The sequence below is a fragment of the Zingiber officinale genome, chromosome 3B (genome assembly GCF_018446385.1).
Source record: "Zingiber officinale cultivar Zhangliang chromosome 3B, Zo_v1.1, whole genome shotgun sequence".
In the NCBI taxonomy this organism is placed as follows: domain Eukaryota; kingdom Viridiplantae; phylum Streptophyta; class Magnoliopsida; order Zingiberales; family Zingiberaceae; genus Zingiber; species Zingiber officinale.
The window spans coordinates 134,184,275-134,209,609 of NC_055991.1; the positions used below are offsets into that span (position 1 = coordinate 134,184,275).

Here is a 25,335-nt window from a genome sequence, read left to right on the forward strand (position 1 = left end):
GGTTGAAGTACCTGTTGATACAATCGACCTAGGATTAAATGGGGTGATCTTTGTTTTTGATGTGTGTGTCAAAGGGTTTAAGTTAGGATTTATATTGGTTCTAATATGTACTTAAGTTGTGCAGAACTTGGTAGATTGCACAAGCTTGGAAAGTTTCATGGCTCAGGTTCTTGAAGATTGGTGAAGGATGGTGCATCCGAGGGACCACGGATAAGAAGCAAACGGAGTGAAGGGAAGTGAACCTCAAGGTAATGTGAAGGATGACACGAAGAATAGCTGCAGGCTTGAGTGCATCTGAGGGACAAAGGCTGAAGAGGAAGACTTCAAGGGCAACTCCGGACACCAGTCGACTGATGCAGCCGACTGGGAGCGAACAGAATGTCTCTGTTCGCTCAGTTCACAGACACCAGTCGACTGATGCAGTCGACTGGGAGCGAACAGAATATCTCTGTTCGCTCAGTTCACAGACACCAGTCGACTGCTAAAACATGCAGTCGACTGCACCAGTCGACTACATGTTTTATCAGTCGACTGGTATAATACCGTTGGGATGATGACGCACAAGATCTCCACAGATTCGAACAAAACAGTAGTCATTGTGTGCTACCAGTCGACTGCATGTTTCATCAGTCGACTGGTATCGAAAATTCCAGCATACTGTATATAAAGTTGGAAGCTTAGAGAGAACAACTTAACTGATTCGAAATTACTGTTTAAGCTTTCCAAGTGACCTCCAAGCCTTACTACTCTTATTCTCTCCTCCCTAAGCTCATTAAAATCTTGTAAAAGGAGGAGATCATCTTGTAAAGGTTTCTCCACCGTCACTCTTGGATTGAAAAGGAGAAGATCTTAGTGAAGCTTGATTGGGTGTGTGTGTGCCTTGGATTAGTCACCTCAAGGAGGTGGAAACCAAGTAAATCGAGGAGTTAGCCTTGTTCTCTTATTGTTTTTCAATTTCATTTCTATTTGTGCTTCCGCTAACAAATTGTAGGGAAAAATCAAAGAAAGACTATTCATCCCCCCTAGCCATACGCAAAGGTCCTATCAGTACCATCTCTCTCTCTCTCTCTACACTTTGTGGAGTCCAGATTGGGCAAAATAGTCATGAGGTGTTGTCACCATGAGGTTTGGAGTTTGAATCTCGGCAAAGCCGAGGTAAATGTCTCCCTTATGTGCTAGTCATTATTCCAAAGGCTAGTAACCGCCTGTGATTTACCTCCTCCGTGTTGGTCTTGAGACGGGTTGGCGGGGGCACTGGGGGTGAGCGTATTCACCTTTTGCCACCAGATTGGGCAAAATAGGTCAAAACTTTAATTTGGTGGAGGTAAGGTCGTGCGAAAAGCCCACAATCCTATCATGTGCTTTCTTGTGGTTCAATACTCGGAGGTGCACGACTGTGTGTGGGACACACGACCCCACTATGTGGGGCATTGTTTCAAGGGACATGACCCTGTGAAATTCACACGGCCCCCCATGTTTGCTCCTGAATGCTCTCACGCTAGTAACTTTAGCTATGGTTAGCTCGTGGATGCCCCTAACCCTGTGGAAATAAAAATACAAACTAGCGTGATAATAATGAAAAAAAAAAAGAAGAAAATCTTAAGGATTAAAGAAAAATATTAATTAAATTTTGGATTGCCTCATAATAAGTACTTTTTTTAAGTCATTAGCTTGACCCCTGTTAACTCAATTGGGGGCACATGGTTTAAGGTGGTCACACTCCCCTCTTCTTTTTTTAGGGGCGTCAAGGAAATATCTTTTGAATCATGCTCGTGCTGGTGCAAGATACCTTCTTATCCTTTTACTACAAGCTCTGAGCCCTTTAGCATACATGCTTGATCTCATAACATTTTCATATCTCCTAAACCTTGCTTGTAGAGGGACAAGGTACTTGTTTGCTCTGCATCTTTATCCTTTGTAGAATACGTTCAATTTCATAGTATCATCAAGAGATTGTTCATCTGATTGCCCACCAAAAAAAAATTCAATGTTAATTAATATAGCTTTGATGACGACTGAGGGAAACTTTTTTTGGAATTTTGAGGGTCGGAGGCAACTAAATTAAAGTCATGCAATCCTTTTTCAAAGCCTCAATTTCTTATTTCTCAGGTTTCCCTTCACACAATATTTGAGTTCTAACTCTTCCCTTCTTTGTTTGAGAATTCTTTTTCGAAAGGTCAGGAGTTTGAGATCCCTCATCCATCTTAATTGTACCAAAATTTGCAGCCTCAACCAATTTTTCAACTTCTTCAAGTGATGTCTGTAGGACCGTTAGATTCGATAGAGGGGGGGTGAATATCGATTCGAAAAAACAAGAGTTTAAACGCAGCGGAAAAGTAAAATAGACACAGTGATTTTACTTCGTTCGGAGCCTGTGACGACTCCTACTCGAAGGCCCGTGGTCCTTGACCACTTTCGTTGGGCAATCACTAGCAATTCGGAATAATAATTACAACAGAACCGTACAGGGAATGTTAATGAAACTGAAAAACAAATACCGACAAAAGGGAAAAGACGAAGCGTAGTGTCGGAGCTTTGTTGGCGTCGCACTGAGCGTCGAGCAGCAAGACCAGCAGTAGAAGAGTTCTCAGCTTGATTAATTTCTGAAGCTCCTGCCTGGGGCTTCTTTTATATGTTGTTCCGGGTGCCTGGATTCCTTCCGGGCGCCTGAAGTGTGACGTAACTGCTCAAACCAAGATGCTCCCTTTTCCTGCAAAACAAAGTTAGTCCGAGGCAAATGTATATCCTGTAAAACAGATTGTCAGCACAGTTAAAGTTCAACAGATAATTAAAAAGAGTATGACTTAGATTCCGTCTCTCCGAGACCGGAATCTAGTCACGATCTCGACTTAGACATCCGAAATGGATCTAAGCCGGATCGACGCCTAATGTCCCCTTCCCGGGAACGCGTCCTCACAGTCACTCCGTTCCAGTGACTTACCTTTCTTACCTGCCAGACGTCCGGTCAGCCCGTCGACCCGTCTGGACTTCTCGCCAAGCGTCCGGTCAGCCCGTCGACCCGCTTGGACTTCTCGCCAGCTATCCGGTCAGCCCGTCGACCTAGCTGGACTTCTTGCCAGACGTCCGGTCAGCCCGTCGACCTGCCTGGACTTCTGCCGACTATCCGGTCAGCCCGTCGACCTGGCTGGACTTTTCCTGCACACTCGATCAAAGTGTCGGACAACAACAAAACTAACTTAACCTATTTGTCATTCATCAAAACCTAGGTTAAATCGTTAGTCCTTTTTGATGTAATGACAACCTGGTTAAGTTAGTGAAAACATATGCAAGAAACAACATGCATTTATGTGGTTTTAAGTTAGTTTGTATTTTCAAATTGGTTTAGCTAACTTAACCACCTAACCCTCCTCCCCCTTTGGCATTCATCAAAAAAATGAACAAAGGTAAATAACCATAGTGAAGAGTTATTGTAACAGGTAATCAAATTTTGAAAGATAGCTAAGTTTGGTTCAAAATTTGAAAGATAAAAGTGTAATTTTTAACACCAAGTTAAAAAATAGTCAAGTTGACTTGGGGCAGACAAGTTGAGTTTTGAAAAGTTAAAGTGAATCAAGTTTAACTTTTCAAGCGTGTAGAAATTTTCAAGATAGGTTTTTCAAATTTACTTTTTATGTTTAAGTAACATTTAATTTTCAAAAAGGTAAATTTTTCAACTTCGATTTAAAACAAAGCAAAATTTAAACTTTTCAAGAAATAAATTTTTTGTCAAAATTAATTTTTAAGGCTAATTTTGGAAATAGTTAATTTTTCAAATCAGGTTTGAAAATTAGGTGGGATTAAACTTTTACATTTTTCAAATACTTAGTTAAATTTAACTTTTTTTTTTTTTTTTTTTTTTGTAAATCAATGTTCAAACATAGGTTAGGTTTTAAAAGTCATTTTCAAACATACAAAATTTGAGTTTATTCTCCCCCTGAACTTGATACTTACTCTAACCAGCTGTCTAACCAATTAGTTACTAACTGACTATCAGAAGATAGTAGCTTTCACTTGGTTAGTCAAATTAAGTTAATTATAACCAGTCAGTGTTTGACTTGACTGATGAACTTTAATCTGATTAATGTCTGAATTGTATTTAACGTCCAGACTTATGTTGATGCACTGAAATAAGCATCTTAAGTCCAGACAGTTGGCCTATGCATCTCACCCCTTTCTATGTTTGTCAAACACAAGCAAGGTAAACCTAAGGTGTTGGTGAGATGCTCAAAAACTAGTCTTATGGGTACATGCTTTCTAAGGATTCAAAACTAGTCTAAGGCCAAAACTGTTTTTGAAAATCTAAAAATGGAAAGTTTTGAAAACAACCAAATTTGACTTATAATTTGAAAGAGTGATTTTTGAAAGCAATTTTGAAACTTAAAATTTCTAGTCTATTGAGCACATTCCTAATTTTCGGCGTAAGTTGCTAAACTCACTTTCAGGGAGTGGTTTTGTGAAAATGTCAGCTAAATTTGATTTGGACTCAATGTATTTGAGTTCAATATCACCTTTAGTAACATGATCCCTGATAAAGTGGTGCCTAACTTCAATATGTTTGGTTCTTGAATGATGCACAGGGTTCTTGGTTAAGTTAATTGAACTTATATTGTCAATTAATACTTTTACATTTGTAATGTTTAAGTTGAAATCTTTTAGAGTATGCATCATCCATAGTAATTGTGCAACACATTCACCTATGGCTATGTATTCTGACTCAGTTGTAGATAGAGCAACACAATGTTGCTTTCTACTAAACCAGCTAACAAGTGATGAACCTAATAATTGGCATCCTCCACTTGTGCTCTTGCGGTCTAATTTACATCCAACATAATCTGAGTCAGAATACCCTATTAGTTCAAAATTATTGGTTCTAGGATACCAAATTCCTACATTTATTGTTCCTTTAAGATATCTAAAAATTCTTTTAACTTGTGTCAAGTGGGATTCCTTAGCACAAGTTTGGTATCGTGCACACATACTAACTGTAAATAAAATATCAGGTCGGCTTGCAGTTAAGTATAGTAGGCTACCTATTGCACTCCTATAATATTTTAGGTCAACTGATTTTCCATTTGGGTCATTATCTAAGATTGTGTTTACTGCCATAGGTGTTTTTATTTCTTTTGTATTTTCCATTCCGAATTTTTTAAGTAATTCTTTAGTGTATTTGTGTTGATAAATGTAATTTCCCTCATTTGTTTGTTTGATTTGTAATCCTAAGAAATATGTTAATTTTCCTACTAGGCTCATTTCAAATTCTTTTTCCATTAGATTAATAAATTCCTCTAAAAAATCTGAATTTGTTGAACCAAATATTATATCATCTACATAAATTTGTGCAATAAATATGTTTGAATTTAATGATTTAACAAACAAGGTTGGGTCAATTTGACCTTGTTTGAATCCTTTAGATGTTAGGTAGGATGTTAGCCTTTCATACCATGCCCTGGGTGCTTGTTTAAGTCCATATAATGCTTTCTTTAACTTAAATACATAATCAGGGTGTTCTAGACTTTCAAACCCAGGAGGTTGACCTACATAAACTTCTTCTTTTATTAGTCCATTAAGAAAGGCAGGCTTAACATCCATTTGGTATAGTTTGAACCCTTTATGGGCTGCATAACCTAGTAACATTCTAATGGATTCTAATCTGGCTACTGGGGCATATGTTTCATCATAGTCAAGTCATTCAACTTGACTAAATCCTTTGGCAACCAGCCTAGCCTTATTTCTAGTAATTTCCCCAGTTTCACTTAGTTTGTTTCTGAATACCCATTTTGTTTCTATTATTTTCTTATTCTTAGGTGGTGGAACTAGGTCCCAGACCTCATTACGCTCAAATTGGGCTAGTTCTTCTTGCATAGCTATTATCCACTCTGGGTCTAGGAGGGATTCATCCACAGTTTTGGGTTCTATTTTTGAGATTAATGAAATTTGTCTTAGGTTTCTAAAGGATGATCTGGTTTGAACTCTTAAGTCTAGGTCACCGATTATTTGATCAATTGGATGATTTGGGTTAACCCTTATTGTTCTAGGAGGTTGATTCTCTTGATGTTGTTCCTCTTCTTCATGACTTAGAGTTTGGTTGGTTTCTGGAACAAACTCAGGTGTTTGTGTAGATCCTATGTCTTGTTTAGTTTCTTCAAACTTTACATTAGTAGTTTCTTCAATTTTTAAGGTAACCTTATTGTAAATTCTGTAGCCTCTACTATTTAGGGAATATCCTACAAAAATTCCATTTTTAATTTTAGAGGTGAATTTTCCTAAGTGTTCTCTTGTATTTAAGATGAAAACTGGGCACCCAAATACCTTAAAATATTTTATATTTGGTTGTTTATTATAAAACAGTTCGAAGAACGTTTTGTTATGAGTTTTATTTATTGTTGTTCTGTTCTGGACATAGCAGGCTGTACTAACGGCTTCTGCCCAAAAGTATTTAGGTAGGTTATACTCATTTAACATTGTTCTAGAAGCTTCAAGTAAGGTTCTATTTTTTCTTTCTACAATTCCATTTTGTTGGGGGGTTTTAGGGCATGAGAACTCATGATGGTAACCGTTTTCTAGACAAAAACTGTTAAAGTGGTGATTTTTAAATTCTCCCCCGTTGTCACTCCTAATTCTTTTAATTTTGATATCTTTTTCGTTTTCAATCTGTTTGCAAAAATTTGAAAAAATTTCAAAAGTTTCATCTTTATGTTTTAAGAATTTGACCCAAGTAAACCTAGAATAATCGTCTATAATTACTAAGCAATATAAGTTTCCATTTATAGATTTGACTCCATGGGAGTCAAAAAGGTCTAAATGTAGGAGTTCTAAGATTGAGATAGTTTGTGGTTGATTTGTTTGTTTGAGGGTTGATTTAGTTTGTTTGCCTTGTTGACAAGCATTACATATGGTTGAATCTAAGTTAGGTAACTTTGGTAATCCTTTTACAAGTCCATTTAGTTTACTTATATTTCTAAAGTTGGTGTGAGACATCCTCCTATGCCATAACCAAGTTTCTTCTTTTTGTGTTAAATAACACTTAATGGAAGAAATGGTTAAGTTGATGACATAGATGTTGTCTTTTCTAAAACCTTTTAGGCTTATGGTAGGATTATCTAGATGTTTGATTGAGCATTCTATAGATAGAAATTTGACCTTATACCTAGTATCACACAATTGACTTATACTTAGAAGATTATATTTAAAGTTTTCAACAAGTAAAACATTTGTAATTATAAAGTCTAATTTTAATTCAATATTACCTATACCAATTACCTTGAGTTTGCCGTTGTTTCCAAAGGCAACTGTTCCTAGGCTTTTGTAAGTGAGTTGAGTGAACTTGGTGTGATCTCCAGTCATATGTTTGGAGCAACCACTGTCCAAAATCCACTTGGTTTCCTACAGTAAGTAGGATTTAAAGTTAGTCTTTTGAGCATGTATTAATTTAAGTTTAAATTAAGATTTTGAAATTAATTTTTAAGTTAAAATTTTGAAATTAATTTTTAAGTTAAAATTAAAATTTTGAAATTAATTTTTAAAGTTAAAATTAAAATTTTGAAATTAATTTTTAAGTTGAAATTAAAAATTTGAAATTAATTTTTAAAGTTAAAATTAAAATTTTGAAATTAATTTTTAAGTTAAAATTTTGAAATTAATTTTTAAGTTTAAAATTAAAAATTTTGAAATTAATTTTTAAAGTTAAAATTAAAATTTTGAAATTAATTTTTTTTGTTAAAATTAAAATTTTGAAATTAATTTTTTTTGTTAAAATTAAAATTTTGAAAATAATTTTTAAGTTTAAAATTAAAATTTTGAAAATAATTTTAGGTTTGAAATTAAAATTTTGAAAATAATTTTTAAGTTTAAAATTAAAATTTTGAAATTAATTTTTAAGTTAAAATTTTGAAATTAATTTTTAAGTTTAAAATTAAAAATTTTGAAATTAATTTTTAAAGTTAAAATTAAAATTTTGAAATTAATTTTTAAGTTGAAATTAAAAATTTTGAAATTAATTTTTAAGTTAAAATTTTGAAATTAATTTTTAAGTTTAAAATTAAAATTTTGAAATTAATTTTTAAGTTAAAATTAAAATTTTGAAAATAATTTTTAAGTTTAAAATTAAAATTTTGAAAATAATTTTTAAGTTTGAAATTAAAATTTTGAAATTAATTTTTAAAGTTAAAATTAAAATTTTGAAATTAATTTTTTTTGTTAAAATTAAAATTTTGAAAATAATTTTTAAGTTTAAAATTAAAATTTTGAAATTAATTTTTAAGTTTAAAATTAAAATTTTGAAATTAATTTTTAAGTTTAAAATTAAAATTTTGAAAATAATTTTTAAGTTTGAAATTAAAATTTTGAAAATAATTTTTAAGTTTAAAATTAAAATTTTGAAAATAATTTTTAAGTTTAAAATTAAAACCTTATTCATCTCACCCGATCTATATTTTCAATCAGGGAGTCCTATGATTTCGTGAGATGAAATTGGATTTTTAATTATAGAGTTTTGGTTTAACGTGTGTTAGATTCAGATTTAGTTTTGGTTTCCACAAATAGGCATTCTTCGGATAAACTTCTAAGCTTGGTGAGTCACATGGACATCATTAGAAGTAACCAACCTTTCGAGGTTTTCCGAATAGTCCTATCCACGGAACTTAGAACTAAATCTTGGTCTAACTGGTTAGGATTCATTTAAGGGTAGCTTCGATCAGTTCCACTTGGCCAAATGCACCAGATCGAAGTCATATCTTTCTAGACATGCGATGCCCAAGCTTCCCTAACGTACTATCATCCAAAAATTTCACCAGTACCATGATTCAAGTTAAACTTGGTCTCTTTTTAACTAATCCTAATTACCCTGCCGGGTTAATTTGTTTTGGTTTACCCTGTCGGGTAGGTTAGTTTTGGAGGTGCCAGCTATTCTGAAGCCTCCCCCTGAATTATTGGCCATTAATTTAAGTTTTAATTTTAGGCTTGTGTCGATTCTTTTTATAGTTATAGTTAACTTGGTGATAATTTTGTTGTTTCTGTTTAGATTTTGAATTTGATTTAGGTTTGTATTTTGGATTTTGGTTTGGTTTATTTAATTTTATATAATGTATTTTTTCTTTAGGTATATAATATTGATTAAGTCCTACTTGCGTGGTCAGACACGCTTTCGGAACCCAAGCTAAATTGGTTGACTAGTATTGGGTTATTAATGATTTGAAGGTTTTATTTGAATTCGACTTATATCCTAGTCCGGTTTTATTATAACATGCTTTTTGATTATTTAGGATTAAGTCTAGATTTTTTGATCTTGTTGTAAATTTTTCTTGCATTTCTTTTAAATCTTTAACATCATTTTTTAACGATAGATTTTCCTCTTCAAGTGTTAGATCTTGAGTTGGATTCGAATTTTTTAATTGTTCCTTGAGGTTTTGATTTTCCTCAAGAAGTGATTTGTTTTCATTTTCTAATTTAGTTAATTTACTATTTAAACAGGAAATAATTCTAAAAAAAATTTTGTTTAAATTAAAGTATAGCTCATTCGGGCCTTCGGAAACGAGTACGTGGCTTGTTTCGGGTTTGGACCCGTCTTCATCTTCCGACTCGTTTTCTGAGGGCCATCGGTGCGAGGTGGCTTTGATGTTCTGCTCTTCTTCCTCCGATTCGTCAGGAGTCGTCCCACGTTGCTTTGAGTGCCTTCTTTTGGTTGGCTTTGGTTTTTCAAACTTTAGTTTTGGACATTCGTTCTTGTAATGTCCCTTTTGTTGCTCTGTAGCAAGTCACGTTCTTTTGTTATGAGGGAGAGCTGATCTTTTGAAGATCCTTTTGCTGAAGCTCCTCTTTCTCTGGTGAACATTTTTCTTACCAAGTTCACCAGGTGTTCTTCGTCTTCAGAATCTTGATCGGAGTCTTCTTCAAGTTCAGGCTTGCTTTTCTTTTCTTTGGAGGAACCTGCAAATAGAGCTATACCTTTCTCGGCTCCAACATTAGTTTGTTCGTGTAATTCTATTTCACAAAACAGCTCGTCTAATTTTAAGTTGGAAAGATTCTTAGAAATTTTGTAGGCATCCACTATTGATGCCCACAAACTATTACGTGGAAAGGCGTTTAAAGCGTACCTTATTAAGTCTCTGTTCTCCATTTGGTGGCCTATCGCATGAAGCCCGTTGAGGATGTCCTTGATCCTCGCGTGTAGATGATTCGCTGTTTCTCCTTCCTGCATTTTTATATTAAAAATTCTATTTAGAAGCAGGTCTCGTTTTGTTACCTTAGCGTCGCTCGTTCCCTCGTGCAGTTCGATCAGCTTGTCCCATAGCTCTTTAGCGTTTTTGTGTGGACCGACTCTGTTCAGTTCTTCTCTTGTCAATCCGCACTGTAAAGTGTTGATCGCTTTATTTTCTGTTGATGCTTTTTTCTTGAGATCTGCTGTCCAGTCTTCAGGATCCACTAGATTCCCGGCGTTGTCCACTGGAATTTTGTAAGGTTTCGTAATGCTCATCCACTGGTCGAAGTCTGTTTTGAGGTAGACCTCCATGCGCTTCTTCCAGTAAGGGAAGTCGTCCCCGTTGAAGAGTGGAGGTCGTATTGTGCTGAATCCTTCTTGTTGGGACATTCTGTGCACAGGTAAATAACCAAAAAAAAACCCAAGACTTGGTCTTGGATTAGTAGTGCGGGAAGAGAAAAATAGAGAGAGAGAAAAAAAATCTAGATTCGTGTTGCACTAATTTAAATTGATTAACGAAACACCAGTTTTAAAATTAATTAAAAAAAACAAAAACAATTCACCCCCTGTCTGATTGGTGGTTGCACCAAATCAGAGCGGTACCTGCTCTGATACCACTTGTAGGACCGTTAGATTCGATAGAGGGGGGGTGAATATCGATTCGAAAAAACAAGAGTTTAAACGCAGCGGAAAAGTAAAGTGGTTTTACTTCGTTCGGAGCCTGTGACGACTCCTACTCGAAGGCCCGTGGTCCTTGACCACTTTCGTTGGGCAATCACTAGCAATTCGGAATAATAATTACAACAGAACCATACAGGGAATGCTAATGAAACTGAAAAACAAATACCGACAAAAGGGAAAAGACGAAGCGTAGTGTCGGAGCTTTGTTGGCGTCAGGCGTCGGCGACAAGACCAGCGATGAAGAGTTCTCGGCTTGATTAATTTCGAAGCTCCTGCACGGGCTTCTTTTATATCTTTTCGCTGGATTCCTTCCGGCGCTGGAGGTGACGAATCGCCAAACCAAGATGCTCCACGTGGCGACGACTTGGCTGGATAAAATTAGCCTTCCGGGCGCCCGGTTAAACCTTTTCCCGCAAAACAAAGTTAGTCCGAGGCAAATGTATATCCTGAAAACACAGTGTCAGCACAGTTTAAAGTTCAACTTAAAGAGTATGACTTAGATTCCGTCTCTCCGAGACCGGAATCTAGTCACGATCTCGACTTAGACATCTGAAATGGATCTAAGCCGGATCGACGCCTAATGTCCCCTTCCCGGGAACGCGTCCTCACAGTCACTCCCTTCCAGTGACTTACCTTTCTTACCTGCCAGACGTCCGGTCAGCCCGTCGACCCGTCTGGACTTCTCGCCAAGCGTCCGGTCAGCCCGTCGACCTAGCTGGACTTCTCGCCAAGCGTCCGGTCAGCCCGTCGACCCGCTTGGACTTCTCGCCAGCTATCCGGTCAGCCCGTCGACCTAGCTGGACTTTTCCTGCACACTCGATCAAAGTGTCAGACAACAACAAAACTAACTTAACCTATTTGTCATTCATCAAAACCTGGGTTAAATCGTTAGTGCTAACCGCACCAACAATGTCTCCATGACTTCATCCTCTGTGCTCATCTTAATCTCCCCAAAACATAGCAATATTCAATAGAGTTTATCTTAGGTCGATCTAAAAGTCTGTTTGCGGCTCTTGAAGAATAAGTAACTTGCGGAGCTTTAGTTTCCAACGTCTCATGGTTGTTAATTGAGTTATCGAACTCCTTGTCGATCTGTTCACTTATGCCCATCATGGCATACTGTCATGGTTTTGTCTAGACCAATCGCTGAGGAAATGGTATCGGTGGCTTATAGACCCTTATTGAAGTGGCAGAGTTGAGTTTTTGTAATTCCCTCTTGTTCTTTTCCTCATTTCTATGTACCCATCTATCCCCTGAAGTTCTTTAAAATCTCTGTCACTTCTCAACTTGATAATATTATAATATTCCCTTTTCAACCCTATCTTCACTTTATCTTCAAACTGTTGACTTCTTTTTTTCAAACTCTTAATACTTTTCATTATTTATTATATTTTTTGTTTGTAACACTCACATGGCTCTATTTTGGTTGAAATCATGATCATCTTTTTGGTAAGGTTTAGGTAGCTTCCTTCGAGACCACCCTTCTTGCTTCTATTGCGACTTATTGGGATATTATCTTTTTATACTCATCTAACCACTGGTGAAGGTTCATGCCATGTTGTTGATAAAAGAGTATGCTTCATTCACCTTTTTCTTCATTAAGGACTCTCTCACAGCTGAATATTCACCTTTTTCTTCATTAAGGACTCTCTCACAGCTGAATCCAATGAAGCTTTTGTTGAGTTAGATAGGCCAATGTAAAAGGTATGGATGATCAGCCGCATCTCTAAGCTGTGATTCAGACATTTCTACAATTGGGCTTTGAATCTTTCCTAAGCTTTTAACAATGACTCTTCATTCCTTTGTGCAAATCCCATGATTTGAAACTTGAGGTGGCTGCCCAACTTAGTGAAAAATTATTATTGGGACCTTGATGCCGGTTAGAGGGGAAGTGAATAGACGGTCCATCCCAAATTGTTCATTTACTTCCTACACTTATTAGCGCACAGCGAAAATACAAATACAAAAACTAAACTAAAATAAGAAAACAAATCTAATACGTTAATTTAACGTGGTTCGGAGATGATGCTCATACTCTATGGTTGTCCGTAAAGTGGACGATCTCTATCCGTCGGTGGATGATTCTCTCTCAAACTTTGGCTAGCACAATCCTCCTACTTGATGGAGAAACCTCGCCACAAACTAAATCACACTTAGATTGCACTTGAGGGATTGGGAGACTCTAATTAGGGGTTAATCACCTTTAATTTCATCACCCAAGTCAACCACCCCAAGCTCTATTATAGAGCTTGGGGAAAACAACCAAATTGTTTCTATCGTTACCAGTCAACTGGTCCTCTATGGAATTCAATCGTTACAACCCTAACAACTCGATATCAGTCGACTGGTCCACTTCAGTTGAGAGAATAGAAATATTATGTTCTCTCTCCAGTCGACTGGTACATATGTTAGTCGATTGGTAAACCCTAAACCTAGGGTTTACCCCGAGAACATTCTTTTAGCACTCGTCCTTACCCGCACAACCTTGACCTTGCTTTCTAGCTTCCTCCATCAGCCTTGCATCCCTCAGATGTTTCTATATCCTTCACGCTTTGCCTTCAAAAGCTTCCTTCGGCCTTGTCCTTATTATCGGGTCTTCCATTGTCAAAAGCTCCTCGCTCTGGGATTTCAATCTTTCCAAGTCACACTTAGACTTACGTTCCCAAAACTACATACTTGGACTTACATCGCCAAGACTCTACTTGGACTTTCACCATTGCCAATATCACACTTGGATTTTTTCCTTTGCCAAGATTACACTTGAACTTTGACTTATTGTACCTGCATCATACACATTCACAAGAGCATATCAAATACAACAAATAACCTAACTTAAATTTTTACTCAAACATCAAATCCTAGTGTCACACCGATTACTCCAATAATACTTATTTAGGAAGAGCTTTTCCAACTGATCTCATATCATGATGCTTCTGGCTAGGAGAGAGTGCAACCAAATTATGGATTCGTCCTTCAAGGAAAAACCAAACCCCAGCATCCTAATAGCATCGTCAAGCACACCTTCACGCTTCACCGTGCAATAATATCCTAGAAAATTCTCTAGATGTCGATAGGAATCGTCTGAAGGTATTCCTCTAAATTGAGTTTAATTTGCTGGATGATGGAGATCAACGAAGGGTTTAACTTGAAATCCTAGGTTTCAATCTCACGGAGAAAGGTATTACAAAGTCTCATAGGATCCTGTCTCCATTGTCAATGGTCATTGCATCTCGTTATATTCAACATATTCAAACCCTAATTACTTGAAAAGGAGGTGAACACAGTGAAGAGAACAGAAAAGAGACAAAGAGAAGAGAACAAAAAATAAAAGTGCACCAAATGCAATTCAGGAAAGAAATTTAAAAAAGAAAAGAAAAATCAAGAAAGGAGAAAAAAAATAGATTAACCAAATCATAAATCGACCGACATCGATTTGAAGTAGTCCCTAACAACGGCGCAAAAAATTTGATGTCACAAACCACAAATGCACGGTCATCGTCAAGTAATAAAAGTATCGATCTCACAAAAATTGGAAATCAAGTACCGATCTACAATGTGAAAATGGTTATCTAGAGGATTTGAAATTCTTGAACATGTTGAGAAAACAAAGAGATCTTTTGAAGAAAAGTTCTAGGAAGAAAATCCGATTTTAAGAAGCAATCCTAGGATTCCGATTTCACCGCAATTACTATAGACACCCTAACCCATATTTGGTTTCATAATTCTCATTAATTGTTTGCGTAGGTAGATAATTCTGATTTACTCAACGTGATCTTTTGGAAACTATGTCAGTATATCCGCCCAAATGCAACATCTACTTTTCAGGCGCCATTGCTGAAGAACCGCTTTCTCATGGAGACTCCTGTCACAATGCCCCATGGTTCTTAAGTTTCCTTCCCTTACCGCGTGATGCCGAATCGAGGCAAACCCATTAAGCTTCGTGAAAGCCTAGAGAATCCTTGTGATAACTCGACCTCCTTTCATGACCGACCCCCACATCTGGGTGTTCTACTAATCAGAAAATTGAGTTCACCTTTCGGTCCTTCCCTGCACTCCTTGGGATACAAAAACACATTTTGGGCGTCGAGTTCTTGTGTGTTCAATAAATCTAGACCACAGACAATCAAATTATAGAAATTAAGAATTGCCAAAAGCAAACTATGGAAAGAAACAAGTGTGTTAATATCAAAGGGCTACTCCCTAGTCCTAGATCAAGAGTACTACTCCATGAATATGGAGTTACAACAAGGAGACATGATGGAACAAGTTTTTACAATCAAAATCAAAGAGAAAGAGATAAAATCTTATTCTATTAAGCAATCGACGTCCCGAGGCTATTTCTGCAACTCAACTCCAAATGTGGATGAGAACTCCTCTTGCTCCTCGAAATAACTCTCCTAGGGCTAATCACTAGGAAACTCTTCTACTCCTCTCCATTAGCATAGGGGATCCTTTTAAAGCCTCCCCAGCCTTCAGATTTTGAAGAAACTCTCAAAAATATTGGAATGATGAAATCTAAGGCAAGGTGACATGGCCGTGTAAAAAACATACGGCTGGGTCATGTGAAAATACATGGTCAGACCGTATGAAATTCTGAGGATGGCAAGAAACGACGCACGGTCATGTGAAAAACACACGACCAGCCCATGTGAAATTCTAAAACCGACAAGAGATGGCACACGACCGTGTAAAAACACACGACTTTTGGGTCCTCAGGCAAAAACGACTCACAGCCATGTGAAAAACACATGAATTGACATGTGAAATTTGTAGGATCGAAAAGTGTTAGAGAGGGGGTGAATAGCGCGCATCGCTTTTTCACTTTTTCGTAAAAACTTAACTACGCAGCGGAAATAAAAGAAATAAAAACAATGCTAACACAGGTTGATTTTACTTGGTTCAAAACCTTCAACGACTTCTACTCCAAGACTCGCACTCGCTGAGTATTTTAGTTGGACAATCAACTAATAGCTCGATTAAGAATACAAAGACTTAATTACAAAATAATAAACAAATTATATTGATAACAAAGTATAGTAGTAGCGTGAACGTTGGTTGTCGTCTTTGGATTGACTCTAGGGGGCTGCTAAGGTGGCGGTTCCATATTTTTGAACGTCGGTTGTCAGAGCAGCGTTTTGGTGTCATAGAGAGCTTCTCAAAACAACGCGTAAATATGAAAGTCGTAGCAACTGATGATCTGAAGCGGCTGGTTGAAGCTTATTTTATAGGCCTTTCCAAGCGCCTCCATTAAAGCCTATCTGATCCTGTCATCGTTGAGTTTATCGATCTTCGGGCACCTAGATTGCTGATGTGGCTGCATCTAGGCGAAGCTCTATCCAAATCGCCTCTATCCTTTCCCGGGCGCCTGGACCACTCTCGGACACCTAGAAGCTGACGTAGGCCAACCAACCAGTGTTTGCCAACTCATTTGCTTACAAAGTTGGATTCGGGCCATTTCGGGAACCTGGATCCTATCTAATCGCCCGGACGTCTGGAATGCCCTAACTCCAACTTTGATTTCCTGCATCATAAAGTTAGCAAAATTGATATAATATGAAATATTAAAACATTTAAACAATCTCGAGACTATCTAGTCTTGACTTTAGATTTCACTAAAATTCTAGGTTAGACCGACGTCTACTGTTCCCTCAACGGGAAACGCGTTCTGACTAGATCTTTCTTCTCTAGTGCTTACCTCCACTTACCAATTGCAAACTTTTTTGACTTTAATCTCTTGACCTACCAAGTCTTCCTGCCAGATACACCATCTGGACTTCAACCAGTCGTCTAGTCCTCCCTGACTCAACTGGACTTCTTGCCAGCTGTCTAGTCCTCTCTGACCTAACTGGACTTCTTGCCAATCGTCTGACTGGACTTTAGCCTGGTGTCAAGTCTTCTAGATCCATCAATTCTTTCAGTCTTGCACACTTGATAACCAGATTAGAACACACAAAATTTAACTTTAACCATTTGTTATATATCAAAACTCGAGCGCCAATAAAATTCTGAGACCTCTGCGGTTTCTCTTGTTTTTGCTCCTCTTCATCATGAGGAATACGTGCATGTCTTGGGATACGATCACAGTATATTCCTTACTTGATACCTTCGTTCCAAGGTTCTTTAACTCTGTTTTAGCTCCGATTCTTTTTCTTATCAATGAAAAAACACAACAGTAGATCTCCCACAAGAAAAACAACAAAACAATACTAAAATGGAACAAACCATACAAAATATGCTCCTAGAATATACGTGCAAAATACTAATAAAAATCCGATATAAACTACGCTCCTTACTATCGCTCTAATGCAAAAGAAAAGGTCAGTTCTTACAAGGAAATGAATCTGAATGTGAAATTGCTAAGACCTGCATAAGATCTTGGTTTGCACTGCTTTAGCGCATAGAGCCAGTTATGTCAATACTTTCCCCTGATTCATATTTTAACTGCTGTTTTTGTCTTCTCTTTTTAATTTACAGTCATTTTATCAGTGCATTCTCAATTGACTGTTGCTTATTTGTACTTTGTGACATGAATCATTAGCTGTGGCAATTCAATAAATTGTTGTGTATATGTATGGTGCCAATTATACACAGTTCATTTAGTACAAAGAAACATAGTTGAACAAACATTTAGAACCTTATATGAATGAATAATATTTCTATAAAAATTTATGTTGCTTGTTAATCTTAATCTTACTTTGGAACCACTCAAATCACTTGCACTTCCTCTAAAACTCCCTAAGCAATTGACCATCATTTAATACTGTTATTCATTGTGGCAATTCATCGAACATCAGGCGCGCGCAGTCAGCCACCATCGACTCCCCTGGCTAGCTTGCTCCGCCGCAAGTGGCCGACATCCCCGTCAACGGTTCCCAGCATCGATGGCTTACTTTTAGGCAATCAACGTGGATGCCATGTACCTTTGACTCAGAAAAGTATCCTTGCTGGAATGAAAACAAATACTGTAAACTGGAGCGAGCCGAGGTGCCATGCATGGTGGTCGAACTTGATCATGTGAAGGTCATGCGACGCTGGCTTGGCTTGGCTTGCCTTGCCTTGCCTTTAAGCTTCGTGATGAGCTCTTTCTTGGCATGTGAAGGTGGGAGAATGATTGGGCTTTAAGCTTTGTGGACTCTGGAAACTGATGATGGAGAATCTTGACGCTGTCATGGAATGAAGTGGAGCTCAAGCGATGGGGAATAGTCTGCACACTGTCTTCTGGTAAGTGCTTGTCGGGGAAGAACAGCATCAATGGTGCCACCACCACTCGCCGAAGGGGTGAGTGAGAGGAGGCAATGATGATGAGGAGGAGCGATTAAGCAGATGAGCACAGTGCATGCATGCAGAGGGAGTGGACAGAGAAGAAACAACAAAGAGCTGTAACTGCGCCTGTTCCACCTAACGCACGCCACACTTCTTCCTCGTGTGTCAGTCACGCACAGAGAGCACCAGCTCTGAGTTGCTTGCTGTTTAATCGCGGCAACGATTGTAAACGCTAATTTACGGGAGGAGATTACAGACCAGTTGTTGATTTTTAGTATAGGCGGAACTGGATTCACTGAAACAACAAAAGAATGCGATGGAATTTTCGAAGATCAAGTTTTTTTTCTGATGAAATTTGACGTTTAGCGCACTAGAATTGCCCCCAAAATGGCGTCTTTGATCGTCGTTCGCTTCATTTGCTGGCCAAATCTATCGCCACGGAGAGCGCCGAGAGTTCCGCCTCTTCCTAAGGCGGAGCTGGGAGGTTGAGATCTATGCCGGTTCTGGTCTCGTTGTCGTTGGAAGCCGCGGTGTTTGCTGCGGTAAAGGCGGGGCGTGGACGAGGAAGAGGTGTTTCCGGCGAAGTGATGGTGGCGAGGATGGCGGAGGAGGGGAAAAGGTGGGATCTTTTGTGGCCACCGAGGGCCTGGCCGGAGCGGAACACCCGGTGGCAATAGGTGCATTCCCAGAGCTTTTGTTCTTGTCTGACGGCGGCTGCGGGATCCTCGTCGGGAACTGCCACGCGCTTGCCCCCGCCCCTCTTGTGGCTGGCGCTGTGGCCGCAGGGAGCTTTCTGAGAATGGCAACCCGCCGCCCAGCTCGTTTCGCACTGGAACTCCATCAGCATGCGCGGCGGCGATCTGGATCCGCTGGTTTCCGGCCCACCCTTCGCCTCGCACCTGGACCACGCGTCGCGCGACAGCATCATCAGCCAGCGAGCGACGTCCTCCTCAGCCGACCCATCGGACACGGAGCTGTGCACCTCATCCGCGGCGTCGACGCCGCGCGAGCGCTTCGGCCGGCGGCTCAGCGACGACACGGCGTCGCTCTCCCCGGAGGACGGCACCTCAGCCCCTAACCTCTTGCCACTCTCCGCGCCAACCACCCACCCCTTCGCGGGAGACGAAGAGGACACGGAAGGAGACGGAGGAAACCCACGGCGGCCGCCCTTGGCCGCCACGGAGTGCGAGCGCATGTGCCCGGCGAGGGCACGCCCGCTGGCGAACCGCCTATAGCACTGCTTGCACCGATGCCTCTCCATCACCGGCGACCCAAAAAGCCGAGATCTTGGACACCTTTCCGAGCAGTTTCACTGTTCCATCACCAGAAACAGAGCACAAGAGAAGCAGAGCTGGCCCGGAGAAGGAGAAACCTCCCCTGCCTGTGCCCACTAAAGGCCACAGGAGGAAAAAGAAGTAGCAGAGCAAGTCAAGTAACAAAAGAAAAGGAGTTAATAAGACAAACTAATGAATGTTTCAGATATCAACCCTCTTTTTATCTTAATAATAAAAAATCATAATAACTGATACAACGGTTGAGATGGGCCTCTGAGTCGGATCAGAGTCCAAAAGATCAACTGGTATGATGGTTAAAGTCGAGGAAGGATCAATCCTTGAAGGCAGGGCGATCAATCGTCATGGCTGAGAGGTTATACGATCGGACCATTGGATCGATCGGACGTCGAATCTCTTGATATTGATGAATAACTCAAGACTAAGTCAGTATTCTCCAGAGTCAAGATTTTTTTTTGCCACTTGAAGATAGCATGATTAACTAGCTTAATCGAGTAGTCGAACCGATTGGAGTTATACTTCGATCGGATAAAATGGGCGCTCAATCTAATTGAATTCTTTAGCTAAACAGATAGGCTGAGTGAGAGATGAGTCCCTGAGAATACTCTATAAATCAGTTTGCCCTTATAAGCGATTGTCGATCAGATCATAGGAGGAGCTCGATCGGCTTGCCATGTAAGCATATTTTCGGTCCCTCAATCCAACAGTCACATATTCCTTTTTGACGTCTTATGTCACGGAGGAGAGAGCATATTTTAAATGCAAGTTGTATATTAGAAGCTTCATTTTTACCAAACGCAAAGATTATGAATCTATTTTAAAAAAAGTGTTAGAGCATCTTCATTATATGTCTTTAATTTTTTTAAAACACTTTGAGATTAGCGTTTAAATAAATAGTAACACTATAGTGGGTCTTTATCTACAGACACATATATACAATATGATACTACACAAATTTAGATACTCATAATATTGTTCATCATCTTCAATTGGATAACTGACTTGAGTGTCGGAGGGCCAACGCCAGGGACCCACTCCCCAGCTCGGTTGCTAACACTCTTTTTGACACACAGGATCACTCAGAGTCATTTCTACTAAATCAGAATTCTCAAACAGTCAACATCAAAGCCACTTTCGCAATCAGTCATCTTCTCTACTTTCGGACATGAATAATAATAATAACAATAATATAGATTTTTCTCGCTAAAGAGAAAAAGCAAAGTGATCATAATATCTTATAAATCACATACCAAAATGAGTTCCCCCAACCATTTGCTACTTGTCAAAAGAATGTTGATAGGTAACGAACAAAGTTAGGAAGGAATTTAAGGTGAGAAGGGTGCTAAATGTGCCAATTCAATACATATCTCTTTTTTAAGAATGAATTCTTAAGAGTTTTTTTTTCAAATTATATGGAAGTATAGATTGTCTTTCTCTTTAGTTCGTCTATCGAATAAATCAAACCTAATTGTATATGGTGTACATAGTCAAATAAGTCGTGCCTTTGCGCGGTTTAATTGGTTTCATTTAGTGAAATTCTACTCCATTTTGGCAACACATAGAAAGAGGAAAGGGGAAGATTATTCGCATTGATATATTGAATTCATTGTACTAGGGCTAAATTGGGCATAGTGGAGGGGGGATAGATTTGGTAGGAGGTGAAATTTTAATACGAGAATCATGGGGGCATAAGTCGCCATCACATATCCGGTTTAATCGTGGGCTCGTGTTCGTGATATCTAGCTTGTGAGGGTGGAAGAACCATCACAATTAAAGTTGGTCTTGATTTCTAGGATTTTATTGTTAGGAGAATAAATAGTGTCTTCTAATTATGAGTATCAATATAGCCAACACTTGTATCTACATAATGATTCGAGATATATGATACCATGTTACAATTTTATTTAACATTTTTTTAGAGTAAAAACGAGTTATAAAGTCATCATTTTACATAGGAATCCCATGAGTCAATCTTGGACTTCTTCAAATTGTTGACTCATGGACAATTCATTCGTCCTCTAAACCTCCATGGGTTTCTTTTAGGGGTGGAATCGAGTCAAGTTGAGCCGAATTATTGAATGTTTGAGTTTGACTCGTTTATAATCGAGCTGAGCTCGAGTTTTATTTAATAAATACATTTATGGCTCATAAGCTTATTCGAACTTTTATCGAACTTAATAAATATAAATTATAAATTTAAATTTTTATAAAAAATAAATTATATATTTAGAGAAAATTATAATATTCTTATTAAAATTTATAAGTTTATTCTAATAAATAAATTTAATATATTTATCTATATTTTTCATAAGTAGAGTGTAAAATCTATAAATTAATATCAAACTATTATTTTTTTATTTAAAAGTTGATTCATGAGCTTACTAACGAATATGTTCACGAGCTAACGAACCGAGTATTATGAAGCTTGAGCTTAGTTTCTTTATCTTAACGATTCTCATTAAACGAGCTCAAACGAACTTTTATTAAATCGAGATTCAAATAGCTCACGAGCGACTTAGTTCATTTACCCCTCTAATTTCTTTTTTTCTCACAAAGTCCTACCTAAAATAAATATATTTTCCTCATATTTCTAGAACTAGATACGGACTTATCACATTATTCTCACCTTTGACTAGTAAAGATGAGCAAATTGCAAGATATTTCTACTCGACTAGCACTCTAATAGTCGTCCCTCATAAGTTAGTCTACAAGTCTTCGTAAAGACTTAAGTTGTTAACAAAAATATGACTTAAGAATAATATTATTGCTAAGTTGCAAGATTTAAAAATAGATTAGATATTAAAAAAAAATTTTAAATTATTTTTAAAAAAATTATATGATAATCCAATAAAAATAGATTGAATATTAAGATGCAATGGTGTTAACATTTAAAATCTAAAAAAAATATATTTAAATGAAAACCTTGAATTAGTTTCTTATGAAATATAATAAATTAACATCGTTTAATTAAGTTTTTTTTATTATCAAGAATCACCTTTTTTTTTAAAAAAATAAAATAAATAATAATAAATAACTTATTTCGCGATAAATAATTAGGTAAAAGTCTTTGAAGTCTTTGGCGCTTCTTCTCTTCGATGGCGGTAAAAAAAATCTCGCAGAGAGAGCGAAAGCGACGGCGAGGCACCACGAGAAACGCCGGCGAAAGCGAACTCCAACCTCCCGTTTCACGGTCGCGGGCTTCCTATTTACTCCTTTTTCTTTCCCCTTTCTCGCTCTTCTCCTTCACGAGATCCCAGCTTTTCCATCTCCTTTTTCTTCCATCTCCGCTGGAGAGGCCCTAGGCATGGAGTCCGCCGCCGCCCTCGGGGAGGGACACATCAAGGGAATTCTCACCCACAGCGGCCGCTACGTCCGGTACAACGTGCACGGAAACCTATTCGAGGTCACGGCGAAGTACGTGCCCCCGATCCGCCCCATCGGCCGCGGGGCCAACGGCATCGTTTGGTGAGTCCAAAAGTTCACACCTTTGTACCTCACTCGCCTTTGTTCTTTATTCCCTTTGTTTGTCTTTTCCTACTTTGTGTTTGGATTGGGATACTTCGAAGGGTGAAGAGTGAGTAGGATTCAGTAGCATTGACTTGGCATTATGAATGTGGCAAATCCGAAATTTTTATAGAGGCAACAGGTATTGTAGCAAAAATAGTATGCGATCTTGAAATTGCATATTTCCAAATAAAGGTTTCAGGACTTGAGATGATAGGCAAACAAGTTCAAGCTTAACATGTTCTCCTTTACATGATTTTGCTGAGAGTTCTGCGTTAGATAGATTTATTACATACGTCTGGGGAGGTAGAGATATAATTGTCTGATCTATGATTCAGAATTAATATGTTGTCTTTCCGTGTATTTTACTGGAGAGCTTCATCACATGGGGTTTTATGATCTGCTGATAATAGTGGCATCCAGAAGTCACTGTTGCTGCATATATAATATGGCTAGTTGTTATTGGGCTAGTCAAGTTTCAATGTTTGAGTAGTGTTTCACTATGGCTGGATCAATCTATGTCTGGCTGATTTTATTCTGTTTTTCCTGACTTGCAAGATATATACATGGAAAATGAGAAATATTTAAGATCTTGAGAGCAGATAAAGCAAAATTAGTTTTGAGAGATTTGATGATGCTTAGTCCTCTTGACCAAGGGACTGTCATGTTTTTGTTCAATCTCATGCGCTTTGGGTCAGAATAGAGTGCTATACAAGCCAAGACAACATTTGCCACAAATTCATCTTCCAACATATAGTTCATTTTGCATTGTGGAATCTCATGTACAGGCTCTCTGTTTATCAGTATGTAATAGTTGACTTTTACTACTACATGATTCAACCATTACTTATACTTTTCTTTCTAAACAAAGCAGTTTGTGCAAAAACAATATTTTATTTCCCTTTTTTTCCTTCTTGCTGAACTCTCCCTTTAATGTTGCCAAATTTTTTTTTTATTATTATAAAGATGATAAAACTTAAAAATGTATTATTTTGTGATCTTTGAAATAAAACCTATAATGTAAGATATAGACATACTCTTTTCTTCTTCTTATTATTATTTCTTTTAAATGTATCCCTGTTGACCCTATTTTTTCCTTTATATTGCTATGCCTATTCCAACTTTTCTTTGTTTTCCGTGGCTATATTACTCTTATTGGTGTCATTCCCCTTCCTCTTATTTTCTTTAATATTTTCATGCTAAGGTTTTGTCCTGATCTTATTATATTCCAGTTAAGTTTCTACTTGAGACTTGAGAGCCTTCAATACCTATCTATACTTGACTCTACACTCTAGTAGTACAGTGGTAGCACCTTTTCTTGGACATTCAACTTGACCACGTGCCTATGGCAACATATATTGGTGTCCACCAGAAGGATAAAAATTGATATTTTTAATTGTTTCACTTATATTCTACAATGCCTTTAGGTATATAAGTAGGGATGACAATAGGTAGAGTATGTGCAATTTATTTTTAATTATCTATATCTATGCCTGCTTGGTACATCCAAACCCATACTAATCTCATGCCCATGATGGGTGCTTACTTTATGAGATTGATCATTACTTAATACTATTCTCTTCCTGTCTATGCTATACCAAATTGAACTTTGCTATTCTCAGAATAGTAAAATTCTTATTGCACGATTCACATTCTTTGGCTATGGATTGCTGCAACTGCTAGTTGGGAGATGCATTCCGGTTCAGTATTCAGTTGCCTCACTTTCCCTATTTTAATTTTTCTATAGTTGTGTCCTTTTACAAAATTTTCTGCAAACAATTTTCAAAATCAGGATTGCATTATGGAATCAATTTGATTTTTTTCCCCCTTCACTTTTCACTGCAGCATAATTCACATTTTGATGAAAAACCTGATAGTTTATTTCTTCTAAATTACCAATATTGAACGGGTCTGTTGGTTCCCCTGGTCTTTAGTGCTGCAGTAAATTCCCAGACTCATGAAGAGGTTGCGATAAAGAAGATTGGCAATGCATTTGATAATAGTATCGATGCAAAAAGAACTTTGCGAGAAATCAAGCTTCTTCAGCATCTGAATCATGATAATGTAAGTTTAGTGCCAACTTGGCATGATTTCTTCATCTTCTAGTTTCTTTAGAGCTGTTTATGGTACTCGGGTTCTTCAATTAAATTGCACATTTCTTCCTGGTTCAGTACATAAGTTATTCATTGTTGTTGCTTCACCATAGTTCCGTTTAAAAAAAAAAATCCACATTATTTTTACTATTACTTGACATCTGATATTCCTCTGCTTCATAACCATATTTCCAACGTTTACTTCATAAACCATTGATCTTAAGAATTACTTAAAATTAGCAAGTAGTAATCTAACATGTATTCACATTCATAATGAAGGAAATTCTGCTTGATGAACGATGAATAC

The 25,335-nt window shown here is 37.7% G+C and overlaps 2 protein-coding genes across 2 annotated transcripts; one reads left to right on the plus strand and one right to left on the minus strand.

The window, feature by feature from the left end:
• Positions 1-18,461: 18,461 nt before the first annotated feature.
• Positions 18,462-19,516, minus strand: LOC121968657 (zinc finger protein ZAT1-like). The gene has a single exon (XM_042518969.1). It carries the CDS (start codon positions 19,398-19,400, stop codon positions 18,606-18,608), a length of 795 nt encoding a protein of 264 aa, XP_042374903.1. The 5' UTR covers positions 19,401-19,516; the 3' UTR covers positions 18,462-18,605.
• A 2,999-nt stretch (positions 19,517-22,515) lies between these two features.
• LOC121968658 (mitogen-activated protein kinase 5-like) lies at positions 22,516-25,051 on the plus strand. Its single transcript, XM_042518970.1, has 2 exons — positions 22,516-22,896; positions 24,870-25,051. The coding sequence occupies exons 1-2, from the start codon at positions 22,736-22,738 to the stop codon at positions 25,039-25,041; spliced, it is 333 nt and encodes a 110-aa protein (XP_042374904.1). The 5' UTR covers positions 22,516-22,735; the 3' UTR covers positions 25,042-25,051.
• Positions 25,052-25,335: the final 284 nt, after the last annotated feature.